At 43.5% G+C, this 24,410-nt stretch overlaps 1 protein-coding gene across 9 annotated transcripts in view; it reads right to left on the reverse strand.

Moving 5' to 3' along the window:
- The window catches only part of EHMT1 (euchromatic histone lysine methyltransferase 1), an 834,115-nt gene that overhangs the window by 679,999 nt on the left and 129,706 nt on the right, over positions 1–24,410 (reverse strand). For 3 of the 9 annotated variants that reach the window (XM_086921122.1, XM_086921125.1, XM_086921121.1), the window contains exon 1: positions 638–756. The exons of 3 other annotated variants lie outside the window; for them this stretch is intronic. In XM_086921122.1, the coding sequence (XP_086777248.1) occupies positions 638–746 (109 nt within the window). In that variant the 5' untranslated portion in view covers positions 747–756. Of the gene's footprint in view, positions 1–409; positions 497–637; positions 757–5,772; positions 5,854–7,089; positions 7,192–24,410 lie in introns of those variants that run through there. 3 more of the 9 variants (XM_086921130.1, XM_086921129.1, XM_086921123.1) reach the window with 3 other exon arrangements.

Raw genomic sequence — 24,410 nt, forward strand, 5'->3', positions numbered from 1 at the left:
TTAAGTCACTAATTAACAATAGGAACCTAGTGTGTTTCTCTTCAAAATTTAAATCCACTTCACTCTGTAAATCGAGGGCTGTATAAACCTGGACTCTACCAAAGTGACATGGGTGACTTAGAGTTTCCTAACCGGCTTTCAGCAGAAAATGTTCGTTTTTTTTGTTTCCTCTGTCTAAGAGAGGACGGCAAAGCATCCTTCAACATGTGTTCCATATTATGAAGGAAACTTGCAGCTCTGCTTATTAATAAAGTTCAACAGTGCCTAAATCATCAGACAAACTTAGCAGTGCATAACAATATAGTTCACTTATAGAACATAACAGTGACTGCACAAAGGATGAAAACCTGTTATTTTTTGGTCTAACAAAACTGACTAGTTTAGTAAAAACATGGTAAAAATGAAATACCTTCATCGAGGCCTGCAACCCAGGGCCCAATATAGTTTGTCCACATTATTCAACCCCGCACGTTCTCGCTTTCAATGTTGAGTATGGTAGGCATAATCTTCAGGCCTGTCTAGCAAATGCAAATATACAGAATGAATACAGCTCTGGCACGTCGGTTTGTTTCCGAGGCAACAAAAACCAATTTGTAAGCTTTTTCCTCACAGCCCTAGAATAATCTTTTCCCCATACCTGGAAGACTGAATGCTGTGGACTTGAAGCCGATGAATGACTGCATATGTGTTTGCCACTTGTGAGTCATCCAGTCAACGTAAAGGAACGAGGTAGAAGAAGATTCCATCACATCATTCAGCCATGTTCTTTCAAGAGACCCGAGCAGAAGGCAAGAGGTGGGTGGGGGAGGGAGACTTGTTCAGCAGCCAGCTCATAGGTTACCCTGATCACATGCACAAGCAAACTAATGAGATCCAGAATAAAGGCACAAAGGCACCTTGAGGCAGTTATGAAATGCGATCTGAACCATGGAGAACCACTGAAAGCAGCTGCACTTCCTTTCACCCACAGGCTAGAGATGGGGCTTGACCAAAGGCCCTCAGGATACGTGGCCCCGTGTGGAGGGTTTCTTCGTACAAAGCATTTACGTCACAGAAAGCGTGTTCAACTGCGTTAATCAAATGTGCCTCTTCTCTCCATTAAGCGTGGCTTCCTTGGTAGCAAATTAGTTGTATCATTTTTTCATATGCTGCAATGATTACACATGCACATTGAAGTGTGAAAGCACTTTCGTTATTTTGCTTTTTTTCAGCACTTGACAACCAAATGCGACAAGAGTAGGAGATCCTCAGAAAGATGACATTAAACCAAATGTTATACTTGCACACACAAGATGTCATTCTCCGCTAATCCTTTGAGTATCGAATTAACAAACGTGTTTCCTGACAGGGCTACATCACTACTACACATTTACATCAGCATCTGCCAGACAAATGAATGCATACCAAGCAAGAAAATTCGTACCCAATTTAGTATTGCCCTTTGGCCTTGCCCATCAAACTCACAAATCAATTTTAATAAATCTATCCAACAGAAATCTAATTTCACTCTACCAACTGGATATCTCTTCAAACCGAGCTAGACTCAGTCTGTCATGGTATCAACCAAACCATTTTGGAAAAGTCACCACCGGACCGGAATACTAGCGCAAATCCATACTAACAGATTGTGTTTAAGTCACATAATAACAACCCTAAACTATAACAGCATTGGTATAGAGAAGCATGAAAATATTTTTAATTAGTATGTTCAACATTTTAGATTTCAGTTATTTTACAATGCCTCACAAATCATACAACAATTATCAAAATAAAAAAATAACGCTTTTGAATTCATTAATAAAATAAATTATCAAATTCAAAAAAATTCTACATTACTTAAGCAAATACTTTTTAAAGCACGATAATTCTAGGCATGATACAGCTCTATAAACATACTGTAAATTGACAGCACACAGTACTTCAACCTCAGAGATCAAAGCTCGATCTAATGAATTTTAAAAATGTAAATATATTTTTTATTCATACAGATTATGCCTATGCAATAGCACTACTATACCTAAATGTTACACTGAAGTTTTAGTAGGGAACAAAAAAAACAAATATTTTACTATACATTTAGAAAATTAAGTTGGGTTCTAGAAACAACTTTTGTGGCAGGTGTGAGGGTTGGGGAAGGCCAACATAGTGACTCTTGGGTCATTTTGTACCCTGACAAGATCCCTTATTGCCCGCATTCTGAACTATTTGGACAGGGATGTTATCTTGAGGGAGGAGTGCATTAAAGACACCGTGACCCATCACAGGAAAACTTTCATCTACCCAAACTACTCTCTTCTGATGCAGCAGCAGCGCCGGTCCTTCAAGGTAGAGAAACAAAATAAATGGAGGCTCTGCTTAGTTGCCCCAGTGGCGCGTCTGGGGGGTTTCTTGGCCTGGGATCTTATAGCAATCTCAAAGTCAGGAGATGCATGGGCTTTGACATACATTCATTCTTCTGCACAACTTTCAAACAAATTCAAGCTTTCACAGTGCTATTTCTACGAAACTTGCAGGTTTGTCCTACCCCTTGGGGCATATAAATGAAAGCTAACACAGGTGTCTGAATTTAATCCTCTAAACACTAAGCTGGCATTTGAAGCCATGGGTAGGGTAGGATGGGCTTTTCGTGAATGCACACAGTCTTTATCTTGACCATACCTGGGGTATTTTATAAGCTACAACTAAGATGGGAGGATGACGTGGGAGAATGGAAGATGATGATTGGAAGACGATGAATGGACGCTGGAACGAATGGCCACTCAAACATGACAATTTCTGCCAGACTCAGGCTTATTCAGTTCAAGCTCTTTCACAAAACAGAGGAAGAGTTCCCTTTTAGGTAGTTGGCATTAAAATAACTGAATGAATAGAGGTGCCCATGACATTATTTTCAAGGAGTCCTGTATTTGCCACTATCACCCTAATAGAGAATATCATTCAGAGTGTGCCTTCAAAGCTGCAGTCGATCATTTGAGAGTACATAAGAAGAAACTTTTGCAGTGCTATACACCCCTGCCAAGGCAATGGAGCACTTTACCAAATGAGTGGCATGCTGCATTCTAGCAGCATCGCTGCAGCGGCTTTTCCCGCTGTGTGCGGCAAATTTGAAAAAGCTACGTTACATGACGAGCTCAGCTCGTCATCCGCACACGACCACCGTGGCTGATGACAAGCTGAGCTCGTCATCAGCAGCGAAGAGGTTAGGAAGTGGTTGGGTGGAAGGATGCAGAGTTGCAGAGTGGCCTACCTTGTAAGTATTTCGATGTTGTGCATAATAAGCAGTGAAATTCACTTCTCGTGTTTGCTGTAATTATTCCTGGTTTAGAACGAAGAATGCGTAATTAGTGTAACTGTAGCACGTTAAGCTGAAGACATGAATAGGTCCTGTTGGGGTGTGAGTTAGCACTTGCACAGGGGAGTTGAGGGAGGTCAATGTCTTGAGACACATCATCCTCTATTACCACCAAAACTGGTGTAACAGATGTAGGGAACTAAGCTTAGCCGTTCATGAAAGTAGGAGATCCAGTCTAGAAGGCTTCCACCAAAGCAAAGATCCTCCAGCCTAATAGTATAGTCTGAAGATTGACATTGTCAAAGGCAGCTGTAGTAATGCTATCGGCCAATTTCTGTCCACTGTCATTTTCAGGGCATCCTCGGTGGCTAATCAAGCAAGTTCAGTGTCTCTGCCTGGGTGAAAGCCGGTTTGCTTGTCAAAGTGAAATCAGAGCAGATTCAGCACCCTTGACTGGGTGAAAGCCTGCTTGCTGGTCAGGCTGTAGGTTGTTCCCTTCCATGAAGTCGGGGGTAAGGCAAGTCTTTCAATCACTTCTATTTGTCCGACAGGAAAGGTTGTGATGAGATTGTAGTCCTGTGCTAAGAAGTGGAGTTTATTCTGCTGCCTGTAAGTAGTTTTGTGCGCCCCTACTTTTGTAGTAATTGTTCTGGTTAAAAAGTTTACTAAGAAAGAGATTAGATCATTGTCACTTTATATTCAGGAAAGGTTTCCAGTTATTTTATTTTCTCATAACATTTATAGAGGGCAACTGTCGCTTTACAAATATCCTGGCGCTGCAAGCTTTTATCATAACATACCAGCTGTAAAAGTGAGCACCAGAAGACCAAATGATTACTTAAGAAGGAGCAAAGTCTTCAAGGCCTTTCTGAAGTGCAGTAGATCAGTTAATGATCCGAGAGTAGCTGGTAACTTATTCCATAATTGGGCTGCATTACCTACAACGGCCAGAATGCCTTGTTTGGTCTTGTGGAATCTAGTTACACATAGGAGGTTGGATGAAGGTGAAAGAAGGCATCTCCCTGGGGTATCTCTTTAGGCTCTATTGTAGGGACACAGGACTCATGTCCTACAGGGCCTAAAAGTTTCCAGTTACTGTTAGAAGTCCTGATGGAACGAATATTGCATCCAAAATGTGACCAGGAGAGTGTATCTTACCTGAGACAAGCTGGAGTAAGTTGAGGATGGTTAAGTTTACCACAGAGGATTTTGTTTGAGCAACGTCAGGGCGATCAAACTAGATGTTCAGAGCTCCCAGGATAGAGATTGTTATGATTTACTATGATATCCAAACTGGCATCTGGCAAGGAAGCAGTAACTGATCGGTTTGGTTTTGGAACCTGTGAAGACGTGATAATTATTACACAACACACAATTCTGACCCATAGGCAACTTCCTGGTAACAGGGAGATCAGAATTTAGTCCTGAATTTGAAATCAGAGCAAATGGGGTTGACCCTGAATTGGCGTGGGTGCAAAGATATAGTTAAACCTGATGGGAGAGAACAAAGGACCCCGTCTTGGTCTCGAGTTGGACACCCTGCAAGTTTAAGAGTCAATAGATTCCAACTGCAGTAAGAGATGCAACCCTTTGCAAGACGTAGCTTCCACAAAACTGAGCATGTTTGTTTCATGTGTCACAAGGTAGTTAGGAGTCTATTGGGGCCAATCTAGAAGCGAGGCATATGCAGACTACAGCTTTTATCCCAAGAAATTAGGTAAGTAAAGACATGTACGTGACAACCAAAGAGCAGCACAGGAGCAACCCCCCTGGAAGATGCTGCTTACAGAAATCGCCAATTCAGTTGAAGTTCTCTGGAACCTTGTGAGAAAACGTGACAAGCTATCGAATTTGGCCTTTTATGGGGAGATAACAGGACATGCATTACATACCATGCCAGCTATAGAACACCTGTCTCCCATAAGGTTATCAACAGATATATGCTCTATCATACACTGGAATCAACCAGTTGGGCTAAAATTTCACAAGACTTTCAAGGCAAACATTTGTAGTGACATCTGCACAGTATTGTCAGATCGGAGGGGGACAATGCATGATTAGTCTAGGCCACCATAAACACAGTGTGATGATGGCCTGTGAGAAGAATCAGCAAAAAACAGGTGAGCCACGATCAGTGACATTCCCCTCACTGCCAACTAATAATAAAAAACTAACTCCTAGTGACCTCCATAGGAGGAGACTTTCTCTTTCATGTCAGACTAACCAGGTACCACTACTGGAATGAATGAATAAATGAATTAATATACTGACGCTTTTACTATCAAATATTAGAGAAATCCATAGGTATTCAACAAAAAACACAATGGTTTAATCTGTGGATACTAGTGAAGCAGAACCCTTTTAAACACTGCGTCCTCTAAAATATATAGTACGGCAGCAAGCAGGCTGTTTACATAAAACACGGCTTTATAAAAAGATTTCAAGTCTCTTGAAGGAATAAAATAAAATGGCTGACTTACCTAGTCAAAAGCATTTGATTCCATCTAAATCACTCAGGATCTTTAAACGTTTTGTCACCTCAAGGCCGTGGCGGTAGTCACCTGTTCACCAAATTAGAAAATCAGAGCTATGAAGCTTTGTTCTTTCAGGAGGTAAACCCACTGATGAGACTGCATTTGGTTGTTACAAGGTGAGCCATGGACCATCCTCAACACCAGACACCAAAAATCTAATGAAATCCCAGCCAGATAAATACAAAAGTAAGACGATTCCCAAAGAAACATACATTAAACTTCGTAGCTCAGCCTTGCCAATAGGCAAAGATGCCAATGAGACTGCATTTGGCTGTGAGGAGGCCAGTGAAGAGCTGATTGCATTCTATCCAAATAGGCGAACGTAAAAGAAAAAAGTAAAAAAACGGGAAAAGGACAGTTACTTAACCACGGGATGGAAGCTGGTGAATTTTGAATTACCCTAGAAGTCAGGGGGAGAAGGTCTCACAAGTCTATCAAAATTCTGCTTTCCATAGATTGGGAGTGAAATTGGAAGGAATGGCACCTGATGTCTAAACAGACCAGGACCTCTTGCCACATTTTACGTTTATGTACTAAAGACAAAGCATGGGCTGCTGCAATGAGACCAGGATTAATTTAATGTACCACACTCAGAAAATGACGATCAGAACCATATGTTCAGATAAACAGACATGTTATCACCCCCAAAGGCCTTTAACAATTGAGGCCATTTAGGAAAATACAGCTCTCTATAAGGCAATCACATCCTTTTAGGACCGGCCAACTCAGTTTGAGACACAAAATATGTTGGAGCAACTGGTCCCTGGTATTTATGGATAATGTACTTCAAACCCCTTGAATAGCAATCAGTGTTAACATCATCCTTATCCTTTGTTGAAATCAAAAGGATGAGAAGATCTGGTTAAACCTGATGCCATTCAAAATGGTAAAATTCATAACGCTAGGTATCTACACTACAACAGTTTAAAAAGGAAAAAGATAATACACGCAAAAACACAATTCTTCTGAATAACCGGCCTTAACATTAAAGAAACAAAGAACACACGTACTTTAGAAGGAATCAGCAAAGAGATGACCTCATAAAAAACGTGATGCAGCTCAGACAAAAGTACAAAGGCTCAATATACACCAGCCAAGCCAGCAACAGGAAGAGAGAGTGAAGCCACTGGAAGCTGGTGCAGTGTGTGTGCTGGGCCTCTTCAATTCAGGCTCACATTTCAACCCAACAAACATTCCCGGGCCCTAGAAGCAGTGAAGAATCCGAGGCACAAGTCCTTCAACGACATGCATCCAGGGTCCTACCTCATTCAGAGGCCTGTTGAGTCGTGCAGCCCTTGAGATTTTCACCACGGGTTTCTGAGGCCTACAGCACTGGTGTGTTCATGAGTCCCAGCCCACAGTGGCAGCTGAGGAGCATGCTCAGTAGAGCAGTCTCCCTCCCTCCTCCAGCACGAAGCAGCTCACGGGCTGCACTGCCCTCTCTGGTAATCCGAGAAGGAAGTGACAGGAAGGCAAACCACTGAAGAGGCAACTATTGGAATGGCAGAAGGGCTGAAAAGAGATTATCTTTCTTAAGGTAAGTCTGCTTTAAAATATTTAGGAACAAGATTCTACATTTGACACGATGACACAAGCAGCATTTTATGAATTCTGACCATTGCTTAAAGAATTCGGTAAGTTTGGCTTCCATTAACAAACTAACTCAATTTTAACATCTGGGGCAAGAACATCGGATTTCAAACCAGGATTTTGCACGTACCTTATTCTGAAATTATCAAGTTGCAACGCTTTCAAGATAACTGAGCAATTCAATAGGTACAAAGAACAAAACAGGTCGCGTGAAATAACTGCGAGCCACTGCTGTGGAGACTTGCTGAGAATGCCTTTTTTTAATTACTGATTTATTTTACAGCAAGACATGCCTAAAACCATGAGGGTTGTTTTACACCCCTTACAACATGTATTGAGACAATCAATTTACAAGACTGTTCCCCATCTGCGGGCGTTCACTTGCCACTGTCCTAATATATAAATGTATTCTAATGAAACAGATAATGAAGGTCAAACATGTGACCTCAGGTAAGTGACGGAAATGTTGCACAATGTATGTTATTGCACGGCATGCCAAAACCGACAGTCCTTCTCTTAAAATGTAACAAATATCCATGGCACCAAAGTATATTGCTCTGTATCAAGAAGGCTAGAGAGAGAAGTGACATTCACCCCAGACCAAGGTGCCTGTTTGAGGAACTGGAGGCAAGTAATTTTTTCTTTAGAATTCTGTAGCAACAATTGTAATCATTTTCGGAAATTAAGGGTGGTCTCCGACTGTTGTAAGACATTTGTCAAACTTTGTGGCACGTAGTCAACGTCCCTGTTAAAACAGCCCTCCCACACTATTTGCAACTTCGGTACATCTAAGAAGCTCAGAGAAACACTGTGGTACCTTGAGGGTTTTTTCAATGTTTAATAGCACTAGCATATTGTCTTCTCGCTTTGTCCCTTTGGAGGCATAGCTGAACCTATGTCCTCTAACCACTCTTTAAGCCAGCTTTGGAAAGAAGTTAGGATTTTGAAATGTTTTGTGTTGCTGCAAACTTTAATTGTGACTCAGTAACTCCTAGTACATAGGGTTTCTTGAGACCTTAATCGGATCAGAAGCTGCATCGAAAAGTTGTTCCATTCAGACCACTGCTTGGTCGGTATTATGCATGCACCATGAGGTCTACACAGTCATACTCGCTTCCCCGTTGCAATGACAATGCATACTATTTCCAAAATTCAGCTTGTATGAGTGTAAGTTTGGGCCAATGGCACCGTGCAGGCTAAGGGTTTTCAAAATAGTAGAGACCATACCTAGATTCTAGGAGGAACGGTCACCAAAAAATGTACTTTATCTCAGCCCTAAATTTATTTGAAAGGTCCAACTAATATGATGCTGTTAGATGAAGTGAGAAGATCTTGAGCTATTCAGTAGCTAATTCAAGGTTGTAACACTTTCTGATTAGACTGGTCAAGTTATTTGCAATCTGTACTTTAGGGAATGCTCTTACCAGATAGCTGTCCACATGCAGATGGCAGTGGATCATCTGTAGAAACTAAGTCCAGTGCCAGGGACAGAATTTTTGTAAAATGACATAAGGTTGCATTCAGACAAAAGCAGTCTTTTGTACGTATTCATAGTGCTGTTTCCACATGGTGTACATGGGGACTATTCTGCATGCCCACTAGACTGGACCATAAAAACATGATTCTTGTAGGTAGACAGCGCAACTAGTAATGGGTTTGGATGGTGCTGGCACTGGGGACAAATTAATCATCCTAAACTTCTGAAGGTGAAATCTGGTTCAGTTGTAGGTAAATGGGTATGCAGTTCCTATAGAGGTGGGAGAATAGGTGTTCTAACAGACCAGGTATTCTTGAACAAATGGGTTGGTTCCTTTTTGGATTAAGAGCCCTCACACACTCTTGCGAGTGTCATACTTCTTCATAGGGCTTTGCTCGTCGTTGAGCCGGCGCTGCAATACTAGACGGTCACCTTCTATGGGGATCTTTAGCAGAGATCTTTTATCCGAAGCCGTATGTGAAGTGCCTGTGTAGGGCCCTGGGAGTAGATGTGTGATTATGCTCCACTTACGGTACAGGAGGTAGTGTGTGGCACAAGCGATATGGCTGGTAATGTAGTGTCTCAGGGAAATCACCAAGATGTTCCCAACCCAGGTGCACACTGACAAGTAGCCTTGTTTTTCATCCTGCATCTTGCCGGTGCCGCTCACATAGCTTTCTTGAACTGACCTGTGGATCTGTCGTTTTGTTCTCCCCCCTGCCCACCGGACCGGCTCGCCTCCCCACTCGCTCGCACTCGCTGGTGGGAGCGCTTTCTGCAGTCGGCAGAAGCACACACTGCTCCCAGCGGAGTGCTCTGTGGGTTGAGGCTTGAGGGGGTAATAATTGGAACTACTCCGTCCGGGGGACTGCGAGGACCAGCAATCCCTGAACTAGCGCAGCTGGTGCCTCTTCCCCCGGCGGCCACGCCCACCACTTTCACGGTCATTAGTGGCAAGCTCGTCTCCGCGACGCGGGACGCGCGCGGGTCGGAGCACGGGGCGAAGCCCGGGCCAAGTCTTGCCCCGTTCAAGACCGGGCAAGACTGGACTGGGCCACCCTATTTACGTTTGCTTTCTTCCCTTCTATTCTTGCTGCTACTGTGTGTATTTCTAAATAAGTCACTTGTAGTTCGCATTTAGATTTTACAGTACCTTTATACCGCAACGAACTACATTGCATCATGTCTCCGAGAACCACCAGGAATACAGTTAAGAAACAGGCCCAGGCTGCTGCTGAGGTTATTGGGCCAATAGACCAATTCATAACTAAAGCCAATGAGGCCATTGAGCAGGGCATTACCCTATTGGAACGGAGAGTCTCACAGGACCTGGCTATCGCCAGACGCTCATCCATGGGCTTACTGGCTACTGCAAAAACTCCCCAGCGTCCTGTTGTTACCCCCTCCCTTGACAGTGCACGCAGAGTTGCATACTGTCCCCCGCACAGTGGACCTATCTGCGTCCTTAGATCTTTCCGAATCCCATCTTTCACTTGAAAAATCCCCAGTCATTTTTGCTAGCCAAACTGATGTCGCCCCTTCTCCAACTACAGCTAGGGGTGCACGCAAAGGTGCAATCCCCACAAAAAAGAAGAGGGAAACTACTAAGTCTCATCATACTACTAACTCCCCCCCCCACAACTATCCCCGCAACCCCTTCCACTTCTCATCTCCCCCCACAAATCATTAATCTTGCCATAACTCCCCACCTACCTCCCTCCCCGTCTCTTGTACACACAACGGATCTTACCACAGATAACTTGAATGTTAGTTGTAGCAGCTCTAGTAGCTATGACAGTGAGGGTGGTATGGCCGACAATGGTAATTTAACTACTAACACCTGTAGTAACGATAGTCTACTGCTTAGTAAAATTGGAGATCTAATTAAGTCCTATTTAGAGCCCATAGAAAAGGCACTGCCCCTGGTTCACTCCCAACTAACCCAATTGTCTTTAGCCCTGAACTCAAGTGAGGGTAACAACAAAGATTCCAACTTGGCTCAAGGAAGGCCCATTACTCACAATACAAACACTTCTAAGCCACTAGCACCTACTATCAAGCCCCAAGCACCTCCCAAACCATCTAACCCCATACCGACCCAATCCTCAACCAACTCTAAGACACTGTCATCTATTCAACCAAAACCTCTTCCTGCCCCTCCTACCCCCGCTCTTCCTACCCCTGCCCTTACCCATCCCAAACCCTCTGTTGGATTTAACTCCATCCCGAGAAATCGAAAGAGAAGGGGCCATCCTATCCATCTTCCGCCTGAGGCATTCCCCTATGTAGTAATAATGACAGGTGTCCCGGAACTCCCCCCAAATCAGGACGAACCAGTCTGGTCATTAAAAAACAAAGTTATATACTGGTTGTCCAATAACAGACCTTTACCAACCTTTATGGACAACAGAGTTACCACTGTGCGCAGAGTGCCCAGGCTAGGCAATGAACCCAAAAACATTCAGGGTGACTGCGTCATAGTGAATTTCGGCGATCCTAACACAGTTGAGCACATCTGCTCCAGGGGAGATCATACTTCCACTGAAGGGATCGCCACCCACAATCTGTCTTACTTCTACCCCCCGACTCCACGACATAATGCCGGTCCTCCATGGAGCTGGACGAGAGTGGGGAACTGGGGTGGAAATAGAGATCGAAGCCATTTGACAGGCTACGGATTTAGCAATCCACCCTCTGGTCACTTTACCAACTGGAGAGGCCCAACGCTATCCAACAGATACGATTGTTTGGATATATGACCATCAGTCCCATTCTCTGAAGTCAAAGCCATCAATAATGTATCGATTCACTCCAAACGTATTTCCAGGAAAACTAGGATGGCAGGTTCCACCTCGCCTTCTCTGTCTGGCACCCACACTGAGCCTTACACCCCCTTGTTAACTCCATTCTCTCAATCGACAATCCCTATGGATCAAGATTCCTGCCACATTCAGTCAACCCTCCCCGAGGAGTCACACACGAGCCAACAACACATCACCCCAACTTTCTCTGATTCAAAACGAATTCCCTCCCCCCTTGTCCCAATGGCCCAGTCCCATCCTTCACCACCCTCTGCTGATCCACAGACCACAAATTCCACTTTACCACCAACCTGGGATCTTTCAGTCATCTTTTGGAATGTAGCGGGTCTCAGATCCATGATTCATCTCCAGTCTTGGTTCGACTTGGTTAATAGGCATAAATTAGTCTGCCTCCAGGAAACCTGGGCTATTGACCCTATTCACATTCAGGGCTTTAAAACTTTTCATCTTCCCGCCAGCCCGTCTACACACAGAAGACCTAAGGGTGGTTTAGCTATCTATATCTCCAATCAAATTCCATTTAAGATTATTGAAGTTCCCCCAGTATCTCCAATTCTCCAAATCCTTAAGCTAGTCCCCGACAAAAGCTCCTGTTATTATTTTATCAACATGTACAATAACTCTTCACCTGCGACTGTGTAAAATCTCTGCTAGAAATTACATCATATTTGCATGATCAGAAAGCTAAGAACCCGCAGCTACAATGTCATGTTGTGTGGGGTGGGGATTTTAATGTTTACCTATGTAACAACTATAAAAAAGGTATCTGCGGACTCCAAGAAGAACATGATGTCCCCATTGCCCACTTTGCTCACTCCAGTATTGGGACTACTCTAAATAACAGTCTTTTTTCACTTGAACTTGATTTTGCAAATGAATCAGTGTGTCCCGCTGTCGAATTCAAGCCAACCTTTCATGGCAGAGGTCTTTCCACTACCATTGATTTTATTCTGTGTTCGCAAACTCTAAATAACCGATTGAAAAACTTTATAACCGGCACTGACCCCTCCAGTGATCATTACTCCAATAGTATTACCATAATATTTAACTTAGCCTCCCCAGCCCACTCTAAGACTAGTCTCCTAACGCAGCATTCCCTGGAGATGAGTAAAACTAACGGCTATACTGTAAAATGGTCAAAGATCAACCCCTCCGAGGTTACCAGCAAGATTATCCAAAAAATCCTTCCCCTAATATACAACTGTTTAGAGGAGACCTCATCTCCCCAGTTGATCCTCTCTAGTTTCGTTAAAATCTTAGAAGCTATTCGGCAGGAGCTTACTCGCCAGCATAAGACTCATGATAAGGATTGCCGGGGGTGGTTTGATTCACACTGCCGCAAAGCCCTCTGCGCACTAAAACGTGCTCTACATAGCCAAGACAGGGACATGGCCTTAATAGCCCTATTAAGAAGGAATTACAAGGTGGCCCAATAAACCCGCAAACGGGAAATAAAAACCAACCTTTGGGCCCAACTGCACCAGAGCACATTGAGCAAGGACAGCACTCTGTTTTGGCGAACAGTTGAGGCTCCTTTTCTAGCAGATGCGACTGCTGTTCGCCACCTAGATGTGGCAGTACCTGCTGAAAAATGGGTAGCCCACTACTCACAGATTTTTGGGGACTCCACTTTAACAACTGAGGCCTCCAGAATCGGGGAGGCAGTCCTTACTAGGGTTAACACCTATCCCATTGACCTCCACTTCGATCTCGTGGAGGTGACTGCTGCGCTGACTTCCTCAAAGACCGGGAAAGCTCCCGGCCCTGATGGAGTCCCACTTGACATCTTTGTGAGTAACCTAGACCTATGGTCCCCCATTGTTATGCAAGTTATGTCTGCAGCCTCACAGATTGGCCTTATCGACTCTTGGTCTACCTCTGTGCTTCTACCCATTTTCAAAAAGGGAGAACGCGACAACCCAGCCTGCTACAGACCCATTTCCCTCTTGGATTTGCTGGGCAAGGTCGCTGGGAGACTAATCTTGGAACGTCTCCAGGACTGAGCCACAGAGAATAAGATCATAACCAACCTACAGTTCGGTTTTCAGGAGGGATTGGGCACTGTAGAACAGGCCCTTAATCTGACATTGCTCATGGGTAAATATGCTTGGGCCAAAGGCGGTAACCTTTACCTGGTCTATGTGGACCTAAGCTCCGCATTTGACTGCGTAATCCACTCCAAGCTGTGGGAGATCTTGAGTAACTTGGGCGTAGATCCTCCACTCCTGAAATTTCTTCGAGAGCTATACTCGGATGCCAAAGCATGTGTGAGGTATGGTATCAATGGAGAGCTTTCGGAATCATTTGGCATTGCAAAAAGCGTCAGACAGGGGTGCGTCCTTGCTCCATTCTTATTTAATATTTATACAAATGGATTGGAACAAGCGATGCTGGTAGACAACAAAGACCTCCCCTGCATAAACACCCAGCCAATCCCTGCATTACTATATGCGGAGGATTCCGTCATTTTAGCGAGAACACCTAATCAGCTCCAGCTCCAACTGGACAAGTACTGCCAATATATGCTATCTCTTGGACTAAAAGTAAATAAATCCAAGACTTGTGTTATGTATATTGTCAAGAAAGCCCAGAAATGCAAATCTCTTTATAATCGAGAAATCTAGGCTAGAAAACGCTAAAACATATCCTTACTTAGGGATCCTTATCGACAATCATTTGTCCTGGAAACCTGCCACCTCCAGCTGGAAATTCCAGTTTCAGCGCACAACATCGGCGCTGACCTCTTTTTCAAGGAAGCTGGGCAAGCCCGCCCCTGCCGTGATTCTGAAAATCTACCAAGCCAAGTGTTTGAGTGTGGCTACTTATGGAGCGGGTGTATGGGGCTACACGCTTGCTACTGAGCTTCAAGTTATCGAAAACGATTTCTTGAAATATATATTAGCCCTCCCCCAAAGTGCTCCTAACTACGGCACCCATATTGAGCTCGGTTGGGAGTATCTATCTGACACCATTAGATACCAACCGATCCTCCTTTGGCATCGTATATGGACTCAGGAGCAATGTCTCCTTACTAGGTCGTTAATAACTGATTGCCTTACATTGACCCACTGGAAAAGGATCCCCTGGCTATTATATGTTTATAAATTTCTGAATGATTTGAATTGTCCCGCGTTTTTCACCGACCCTATCTCACTAACGGCTACATCCAGAAAGACCTTGAAGAATCTGTGTGTCGCCCATTTAAGAGACCTACGTATGTGTTCGGAAATTGGTAAACAATCAAACACTCACTTAATGATGATACAATCCTCCTATGGCATACAACCTTATCTGTCTTTTTACCTGTCAAATTATGATAGATATGTTTTAACTAGATTTCGGTTTGATTCATTTTATCATCTTGTCTCGTTCCCTGAGCCCTCTGATTGGTCACGTGAACTAGCTAGCTGTCCTTGTGATGGCTGTTCTTCCCAGTCTACCTTGCATGTAACTTTATTTTGTAGCTTCTACGAGACCCCGCGTAAACACTGGCTGGTCCCACTTCTCCGACAAACAGGTCTGAGAAGATGCAGACCTGCTCTTTTGACACTTCAGTTCTTAGATACCCCGCTTGTTGCCAAATCTATAGCTTGCTTCCTTAAGGCATGTCTGAAAATTCATTCTCAACTAATTGTTACTGCATTGTAAAATTTTATTCCTGTTATGTGAACAACTTGTTATTTCATTGCCGTACAGTGCGACATTGTATAGACGATTTTATAATGAATAATTCAATGTTCAATGTATTTACCAGTCATTATTGCTCAAATGAAAACTTTTTATAAACCAATGTAAATATTTTCTATAATGTACTTTTATGATTGAAAATTCAATCGAAATAAAGTTTCTTTTGACTTTGACACCCTGCATCTTTTCTTGGACACAGCAAGACTGGAAGAAAGGAGGATACACTGGCTGGAAACCTGGGCAAAGGGAAACGAAGTCTTTGAAAGATGAGAAGGCCAATGGTCATTTATTACCAGATCTGGGAAATGGCTGGTATTAACAGCACAGAGCACAGCAATTTGGCCACATCTTTACCATTCTAGAACTGCAATAGCACTTGTCCTTTGCAATACATTTTTCTTTATAAGGACACAATCAAAGATACTATCCTGGATCTATGTTTTTAAAATCCAAAGACTTCAGTCTTGCTTGTAGAGACCTGCACAAACCAGCACTCATGGGCTTGGCAGCAGTATCAGTGATCTTCCTGGATATCAGCACTTTCACTCTTTTTCTTTCACTATTCAGAACATAACATATACCCATCATGGACACGTGAAAGCTGAAGGACTACAGCTGCAGACTACAACAGCAATGGCTTTATCTTTCTATAAAATCTTCCCCCTTAACCTACTTTGATGTCTGCCACCCCATCAACCATACAGCAGTGCTTTCTCTTACACATCCCTTTGATTTCTTAGGAGACCTAACCACGTGGTTCCATTTTCCAGAGCAACTCGATCAAATATCTGTTTGATGGCCCAGCCTCTATAAGTCTACATGTAACAAACAACGCTCATTCCCACCCAGCAGGCCACTTGCTGGATCCTACTTTGACTTCATCTGGATCTCTGACGGGCATTTCTCCTTTTACGTCTGGATTCCATTGGCATCTCCGACAAACCGCTTACACTGGTTTCTTCCTTCTAGTCTGTTAGAATACAATCGGTAGCTTTGGGCAGCTACAAGTCTCCTCCCTTTGTCCTCCATGTGCAGTCCCACAGGGCTCATCCTTGAGCCCCACTCTTTTTCATAAATATGTATCCGTACTGACGACACTCATTAGATCCTTCGGACTGGCTCGGACATCTTATGCAGATGATACACAAATTGCCTTGTCAGTGTCAAAAAATACTCTACCACAGATGCAAAGTTTTAAGAACAGCATGCTGGTCGTCAGGTCATTTATGAGCTCTCATTGTCTTAGGCTGAATTCAGATAAAACTGAAGTAGTAATTTTTGGCAATTTTCCTGCCAAACTGGTCACAGAGTTGGTGGCCTGACGAATTAGGAACGGCACCAATTCCAGTCGCCAAGGCTAAAAACCTTGGTGTGATCATGGACAATAAACTGAACTTTGAGGCACAGGTTCATGCAGTTTCCTCATCAAGTTTTTTTTGCTTAAAATAATCAAAAAAATACCTTTTATTCCCATAGACAGCAGGAAAACGGTGATTACCTCACTGATTCTTGCCAAATTAGACTATTGCAATGGTCTCTAGCTTGGTGTGCCTGAGAAACAACTCAATAAGTTGCAAATGATCCAGAATGCGGCCCCTAGGATTTTTCTGGGAATTCCTAAGTATCATTCAGTCTGGAAACATTTGCAAAAGCTGCACTGGCTCCCAGTCAGGAGCCGTATTCTCTTTAAGGTCCTTTGCATTACCTACAAGGCACTTCATGATTCTGGTCCTAAATTCCTGAGACGCCTACCATATTGGTATGTCCCTAAAAGGCATCTGTGCTCAGAAGGAGCTAAATTGTTAGCAATATAGACATTCTTCAATGCCAGCTGGGGTGGCAGAAGCTTTAGGGTTGCAGCCCCAAACTCTGCAATGAACTTCCCTTCTCCATTGGAACGCTTCCAACCTTGTTTGCTTTCAGTAGGGCCTGAAAACTTGGCTGTTCAATAAATAGAGACCGTGCCTTTCATAAACTTGCTTCTCTAGACCTCAGCGCCACAACACCTCAGGTTATTCGTGCACTTAATAAATATAGTAACATAAGATATGAACATAACATATTCAATGATCTCATAAAGACATTTCAAGTAATACCTGCTCGAGGCAGTGCCCTCAGACAGCAAGGATTAGCGTCGAGGGCATACCATCAGGTGACCCCAGAAATGCTGGCGCAGGCATTGTGCGAACATCCATGCCCTCTCACGGGGGTTTTAGAAAGGGACCTGGAGTCTCTGCAGGCATGGCTTGTGGACAGGCTGAATGATTTGGCCCCTTCGAGGGCTCCTTGTTCGCTATCTAAATGGGTTTCTGCTCCTTGGTTCACTGAAGCGTTGCTTGCTTCCCGCAGACAGTGCAAGGTGGCTGAAAGGGCCTGGCGGGCTCAGTACGATTCTGCAGCCAGACTCGATTATAGAACCATGGTCAAGGCCTATCATCGGGATATCCTCCTCGAGAAGAAGAGTTACTTTGCTAGGAGGATTGAGGCTGCCTCTAATTCCTGCAAAGAGATCTTGACGATTGTTTGGGAATTCATTGCCCCACGGTCGAATGCAACCCAGACCGCCCCTACCGAGACATGGGCTTCGGATCTCGCCAGCTTTTTCACTACTAACATTAAGCTGATTCAGGACTCTTTTCCATTGAGGCTGGCTGTTGTCTCCCGTTGTTTTGAGGACGGACCAGTTCAATCGGTCCCCCTAGGGTCAGTCCTGACAGACTTTCCGCCTATTTCAGCTCCTTCGTCATTGACACTCATGGCCAATCTTAAATCGGGTTCGCCGCTTGACCCATGTCCGGCCAAATTTCTGGCGAAGATGGCGGCAGTGGTAAATCCGTTGGTGAATCCCCTCCTGAATCTCTCTTTGAGCCAGGGGGAGGTCCCACCGGCTTGGAAACAGGCTATGGTCATTCCCCTCATTAAGAAGCCTGGTTTAGATCCCGAGGTTTTGGCCAATTATAGGCCTATTTCTCTCCTTCCTACATTGGCTAAGATCGTGGAGAAGCACGTGCACACTGTGCTTTCTAATTTTTTGGAATCATACGATCTACTTCATTCCACTCAATCGGGCTTTCGCCCTAATCTTAGCACTGAGACGGCGCTGCTGGAGGTGTCCGAAGCCATCAAGGAGACGCTGGATTCGGGTGGCAGAGCCATGCTGATAATGCTTGATCTGTCGGCGGCCTTTGACACCGTCCCCCATGAGGGTTTGCTCGTCAGACTTCATGAGATCAGTCTGAGGGGGACGGTGCTTAGCTGGTTTCGATCATTTTTGGCTGGCCGTCGACAAACGGTCAGGGCCTCCTTTAGCTCTGCTGAGATGCCGCCATTGGGAGTCGGAGTCCCGCAGGGCTCTGTGTTGAGCCCGACTCTTTTTAACATCTTTATGACCCCTCTGGCGGCATTGGCTGAGTCTTTCGGGGCCCAGATCGTATCCTATGCTGACGACACCCAGCTTCTCTTTACCTGTGAGAAAGGAGAGGATTTTGATGGAGAGAGTATCCGTGAGTGCCTTGGGGCTGTTTTCGAATGGCTCCAACTGAACAGCCTCAAGTGCAACTCAGACAAATCGGAGGTACTCTTCTTCGGCTGTCAATCCGATCCAGACTGGCAGGTATGGTGGCCCGCGGATAGGTCTCCTCCGGTGCGATCGTCTCAGTTGGCTAAGAATTTGGGGATCAAAATTGACAACGGCTTGACTTTAAGATCTCAGATCCTTGCCCTCACTGGCACCTGTTTTGGTCTCCTCCGTATGCTTCTGAAGTTTTTTCCTTTGCTATCTGAGGACCATAGGAGGACTACGGTACAGGCCTTAATTGGTTCAAGATTGGACTATTCCAACGTCCTATATCTTGGTCTGCCGGAGTATCTCCTGCAACGGATGCAGGTGGTCCAGAATGCGGCAGCGCGAGCCATTTTTGGCCTGCACAGGCGAGTCAGAGTCTCTGGCTTGTTGCAGTCTCTTCATTGGCTCCCTATCCGGAAGCGGATAGTTTTCAAAGCCCTAACTCTTGCACACAAGGCCCTCTACGCCTCGGGGGCTAAATACCTTCAAAGGAGGCTCGCCTTCTATCGTCCGTCACGATCTCTGAGATCAGAGTCGATGTTTCTTGCCACTGTTCCTCGTGTAAAGAAGGCCCGCATTGGAGGTCGCTCCTTTATGTCCCGGGCTCCACAGCTTTGGAACTCTCTGCCCCTGACACTGCGCAGTACCTCGAATTTGCTGGCCTTCAGGAAGGGCCTGAAAACCTGGCTTTTTGCCTCTTAGACTCCCTTTTATTTTGCTGACTCCGTTTTTTTTAATCTCTGTGTTGTGTTTGTCTTTTTCAGGCTGTCAATAAAGCGCTGGGACACTCTTTCGAGTAGCCGAGCGCTATAAAAGACTCAATTAACATAACATAACATAACATAACAGGTAAGGAAATATTTCAGGAATGGAAATCAGTCTTAACTGTTTTAGTCTCTAAAACTCAAAAAAAACTACAAGAAGAAGAGCTAACTTCAAACATCCCTTTTCAAGAAATGGAGGAAAGCGTAAACAACCTAAAATACATTCAATAAATTATTGAAGCCCAAACTCCAACGGGAACAACATTTCTTAAAGATTCTTCAATCAAGAACCAAAGTAAATAGTTCTCTGGTAAGGTTTTTAGTTTAAAGTCCTACAGTCACCAAGTGGAACCCACTTGGCATGCAAGCTACAACATTTCCGATGGCATACTAGGCCAACAATGTTTTCTCTCATACAAGGACCAAATCTTAGCTTCAACAAACAATATTAAATGCAATGCATGAAAGAAGCCATTCATAAACCGTAAATCTTTTTAGACCTACCACTTTCTCAAGACCAATGTGACACCTGGTTTTATATTTCACTTAAAAAAAAAACACAACCACCCCCCTCCCCACCTTTTACAAATTTTAACCATGGTCAGTTGAAGAATGCTTTCAAGAGCTCTCATTGACCCACGCTCCGCAACCACCTACTGATCTTTTGAATCCTGTGTGCTCTAGGCCTTTCAAGCCCTAGTCCCATAAATTGCTCCACCAGATGAACGGTTTGATTCATTTTCATCTGGCAAGTTGCCTAATACTTGGAGAAAGGCAATGTGAAGACTGTTCACTTTAAGGACAAATTTTGAGCCAGCGGATCTGGTATACATTATCAACCAATTCAAAAGTCATTCTGGAAGGCACTGCAACCAGCCAGCTACAAGCCTTCTGGGAAGACAACTCCATTCTCCCCTTCGACACAACCAGCTTTGGAGCTGAAATGAACATGGATACTGACTGGACCAAGGAAGAATAGAGGTTGGTGATTGACAGAGCCATGATCAAGACTAAAAGCATAAGGCATCCCTAATCTTAGCTGCTTTTTATCTTCTCCGGCAATTGGGTTTTAAGGTACTGCCACTTCACAGTGTCACCACCACTCCACCTATTAATCCTCTCCTACACATTTAATGTGGGAGGAAGAGATGTAACTGGGTGCAAGAAGGGCAGTGGCTGCATGATGTTAAGTCTCCAAGCCAGCCTCAGAAAAAGCTCATGAACAACAGACCCACGCACACGCTGTAGGAGCAAGCTGCAGGGTCGAGTAAGTTACCTTCATTTCTGGATCAAGGAAATGCAGCAACAAAGGTGGTGCATTAGCTGCCAAGGAAGCACAGATGACAGTAGACACGCCTTCTAACAGTGATTGGTAAGACATGAGGAGCATTAGGGTCAGAATTTGAATATCAGATGACCATCTGAGCAACGGAAGATCACCTACGACGGCGTCCCGCTACAGTGGACTAAGGTAAGACAAGACAACTGAGAGAGGTGGACACTATAAACACATGAAGGCTAAAGCATACAAACGAGAAGGCGAGGGTGGGGGGAGATGACAAGGACACAAGTGGCTTTAGAAGTCAGCGCTGTTTGCCCGAAGCAAAGAGGTCGGCCCACAAGATGGGTGTCTGCAGCCGGAAAATTCAAATGCCACATTATCTCTAGCAGTTTTCAGAAAACCTTTTTGATTTAAAATTCTAAAATGAAATTGATTTTCGTTTGTACTATATATATATGCTTGTCAATTTTGAGAAGTTTAATCTCAAACGTTGCATCAAAGCACGGGCATGCACTGGATGCCTGTTTGACAGACAGTTCAAGTAGTAGGGATACAGATGAGCTGCTGCAAAACACTTGTGACACTGCTTAAAACAACAGTGTTACTGCATAGGCTTTTAAAGTGACTGAACAAAAAAAAGGTGAACAGCTTAAAAATAATTTAAAAACAGTTTTTCGCTGTAAGTTGTGGGAGGCAGATCCCTCTTGTAAAGAATTGCTAAGAGCAAGGGAAGCTGGTAACCACTTCACACAATTGCCTGCAAACGAGGAACTGGTGACGATGGGCAGCAGTGCAGGGAATGAGAGTTTGGGAATATAGGACCTTAACATTGAAAAGTACAGGCCACAAAGGCCGAGGCAAGAGTACCTTGAACGGATCCGATCAGCTTTCTATCTAGAAGTAGGAATAGACACCCTAACATCTCAAAAAATAAAGTGTCCATTCTTGCATGACCAAGGTGAAGACAGTTGTTTTCAAAATGGCAAAGTGTATGAATAGTGCATCCTCCAGCAGCTAACTGAAGGAACATTTTCAATAACTGGCAAATGGGCATGCAGAGAATTTATGCTTCTAGGCCAGGAAAATGACAAGATCCATGAAAGGATAGCCACCAAAGGAAACTGGGATAGAGAAAATGGTAGTGCAAAATGGTATAAAGGACTTGTATGTTTGTCTTTACGGAGAATTGGGAACAGAGGGCTGATGTATCGAAGCACTGTACTCATTATGTGTTTAAGGAAAAATGAGACGATATAGAAAGACCAGAACCGGTTTCCAACAAGCTCATCGAGGGGTAGGTCTGCAGAAACTGTAAGGTGGTGTTGGCGACAAGGTAGCCAGCTGTGTGGAAAGGGAGACAGAATAAGGCAGTCATTTAAGTAGCCTCAAACATGGTCAAACAACAAAGATGCCTCAGGAACCGAGCATGATATTGGAGAGTCCCCAAGAGAAGAGAATAAGAGCACCTAAGTGGGAATGTCTTTTATCATAGGAAGTAGGGTAATCAACTAGGTTTTTATTTTACAGAGTCGAAGAGTCCATTCAAGGATATTTCAAATTTTCTCCTTTCCCACCTCTCAACTTATCCTGCTGAAATCGTATGAACCCCCCTCCCCCCAAAGCCCTGATATCATTGATTCCTATAAGCTTTGAAAAGGTTAATCCAACTAAACACTGATCCATAGCAAGGCTTGGTGTGGGTTCAGTTTAATTTATGGCAATTATGTGATCAGCACTCTGCCTCAAGCAACAATTCAATTAATAAATAAGCATTTAACTATTGAACAGAGATGAGAAAAGCAAGACTGCCTGCGAACACTTCATACCAAAAGACATGGCAATGGAGCCAGAGCCATAAGCTCAAGGAAGAAGCTCAACACAAATCTGTTTACAAGCAAAAATTAGCTAGCTATCTAATCCTAAACCACAACCATTTACCCATAACGGCACTTTAAATGAAATGACCAACATGTAAGATGGATAGCATCCTGACAAAAAACAAAACCACAATCGTGACAATCTGTTATTAAGAACTACAAATTTGATTTTTGAATTTTTGTTGTCTACAAGCTGTTTGTCAATTTTCAAGGAAAACGTTAGGTAGAGGATTGATAAATAGAGCGAGGAAAGTAGTAGCTCTGGCTTTGGGGTGATGCTCATTTAAGTAACAGAGGGAGGCAATGAGAATAAAATAGGAGACAAAAGGTATGGCGTTCTTCAACCACAAAAAAAGAAAAGAACAAAGGAAAAAGAATATGTTGCATTCAACCTTTACTATTCTAGCTTTCAAGCCTAGTGTCACAAAATTCACCATCGCAACCATCATCTAAATTACAGATGCAGTAACGTTACTTGGATTTGATTTGCTTTGATAATCAGACTGATGGTAATTGAGGTGTCATTTAGGCAAATGTTACAATGCTGATTCAGTCTTTTACAAATCAGATTTTTGAACCCTGAAATACTGGCGTGTAGACATGGATGTGGTGTGACTTTCTTTGAAAAGCTACAGATTGTACTTAAAGGAGATAGAAATGTGAAGGAAATACAGTTGTCAAAGCAAGTCAGTGAAGAACGGCTTGCACATGTACTTTTGCCCACATTCTTAAGGTATGCACAAGTGCCTGGAACAGGAGGCAGAAGATTCATACACACAACCATAAAAGAATCAGAGTTAAAATTTCAGAGTTTAAAATTTCTCTAGACTTAACATGAAGAACTTGGAATAATAAAACTGTAAAAGCTGGAACCACTCCATAAATTACACTTTAGACGGTTAGGATAAACATTTTAACTTTCATTTAAGAGACTCCATTCTGGAAGTTTCTGTTGAACTAAATATGCCATACCCAAGAATGACAGATCATCAAAACATTTCAGATAGTGATGGAAAATTTTCATGACTGCCTATTAGCAAATAAAGAAATGTAACAAGACAACTTACACTCCTACAAAACTATTTTGATGACATTGGCACATAGATTTCACGAAACAACTAGATGTGCTGATTAACACTGAACTATCACGCAAGACTAATTTTAGGGCTCATTTCAGTGTTATTAAAAAGCAATAGGGAAAGGTACTGAAAAAGGCATTTCAAAGTGAATAAAAATCCTCTTCAACCCAAAATGGCAGAGGCAAGACAGTATGAAGGAAAGCAATGGAGTAAACTCTAAAATACTGAAATATTTTGCTTAACTGTTTTAATTAAATGAGAAAGGTACAATGAGAGTATAAATAACGTTTATCAAGGATACGAAATCCATGAGAAGGTTCGGTTCTCCTGTGCAACACAGGACCATGGCCTTCAAGTACATATCAAAATGTGTATGAAATATGCTGAAAACCAAGTAAAAATTACCTGCAAACTAACAGCTATCACAGTATATCTGGATCC

This window comes from Lissotriton vulgaris, chromosome 5 (assembly GCF_964263255.1).
Source record: "Lissotriton vulgaris chromosome 5, aLisVul1.2, whole genome shotgun sequence".
NCBI lineage: Eukaryota > Metazoa > Chordata > Amphibia > Caudata > Salamandridae > Lissotriton > Lissotriton vulgaris.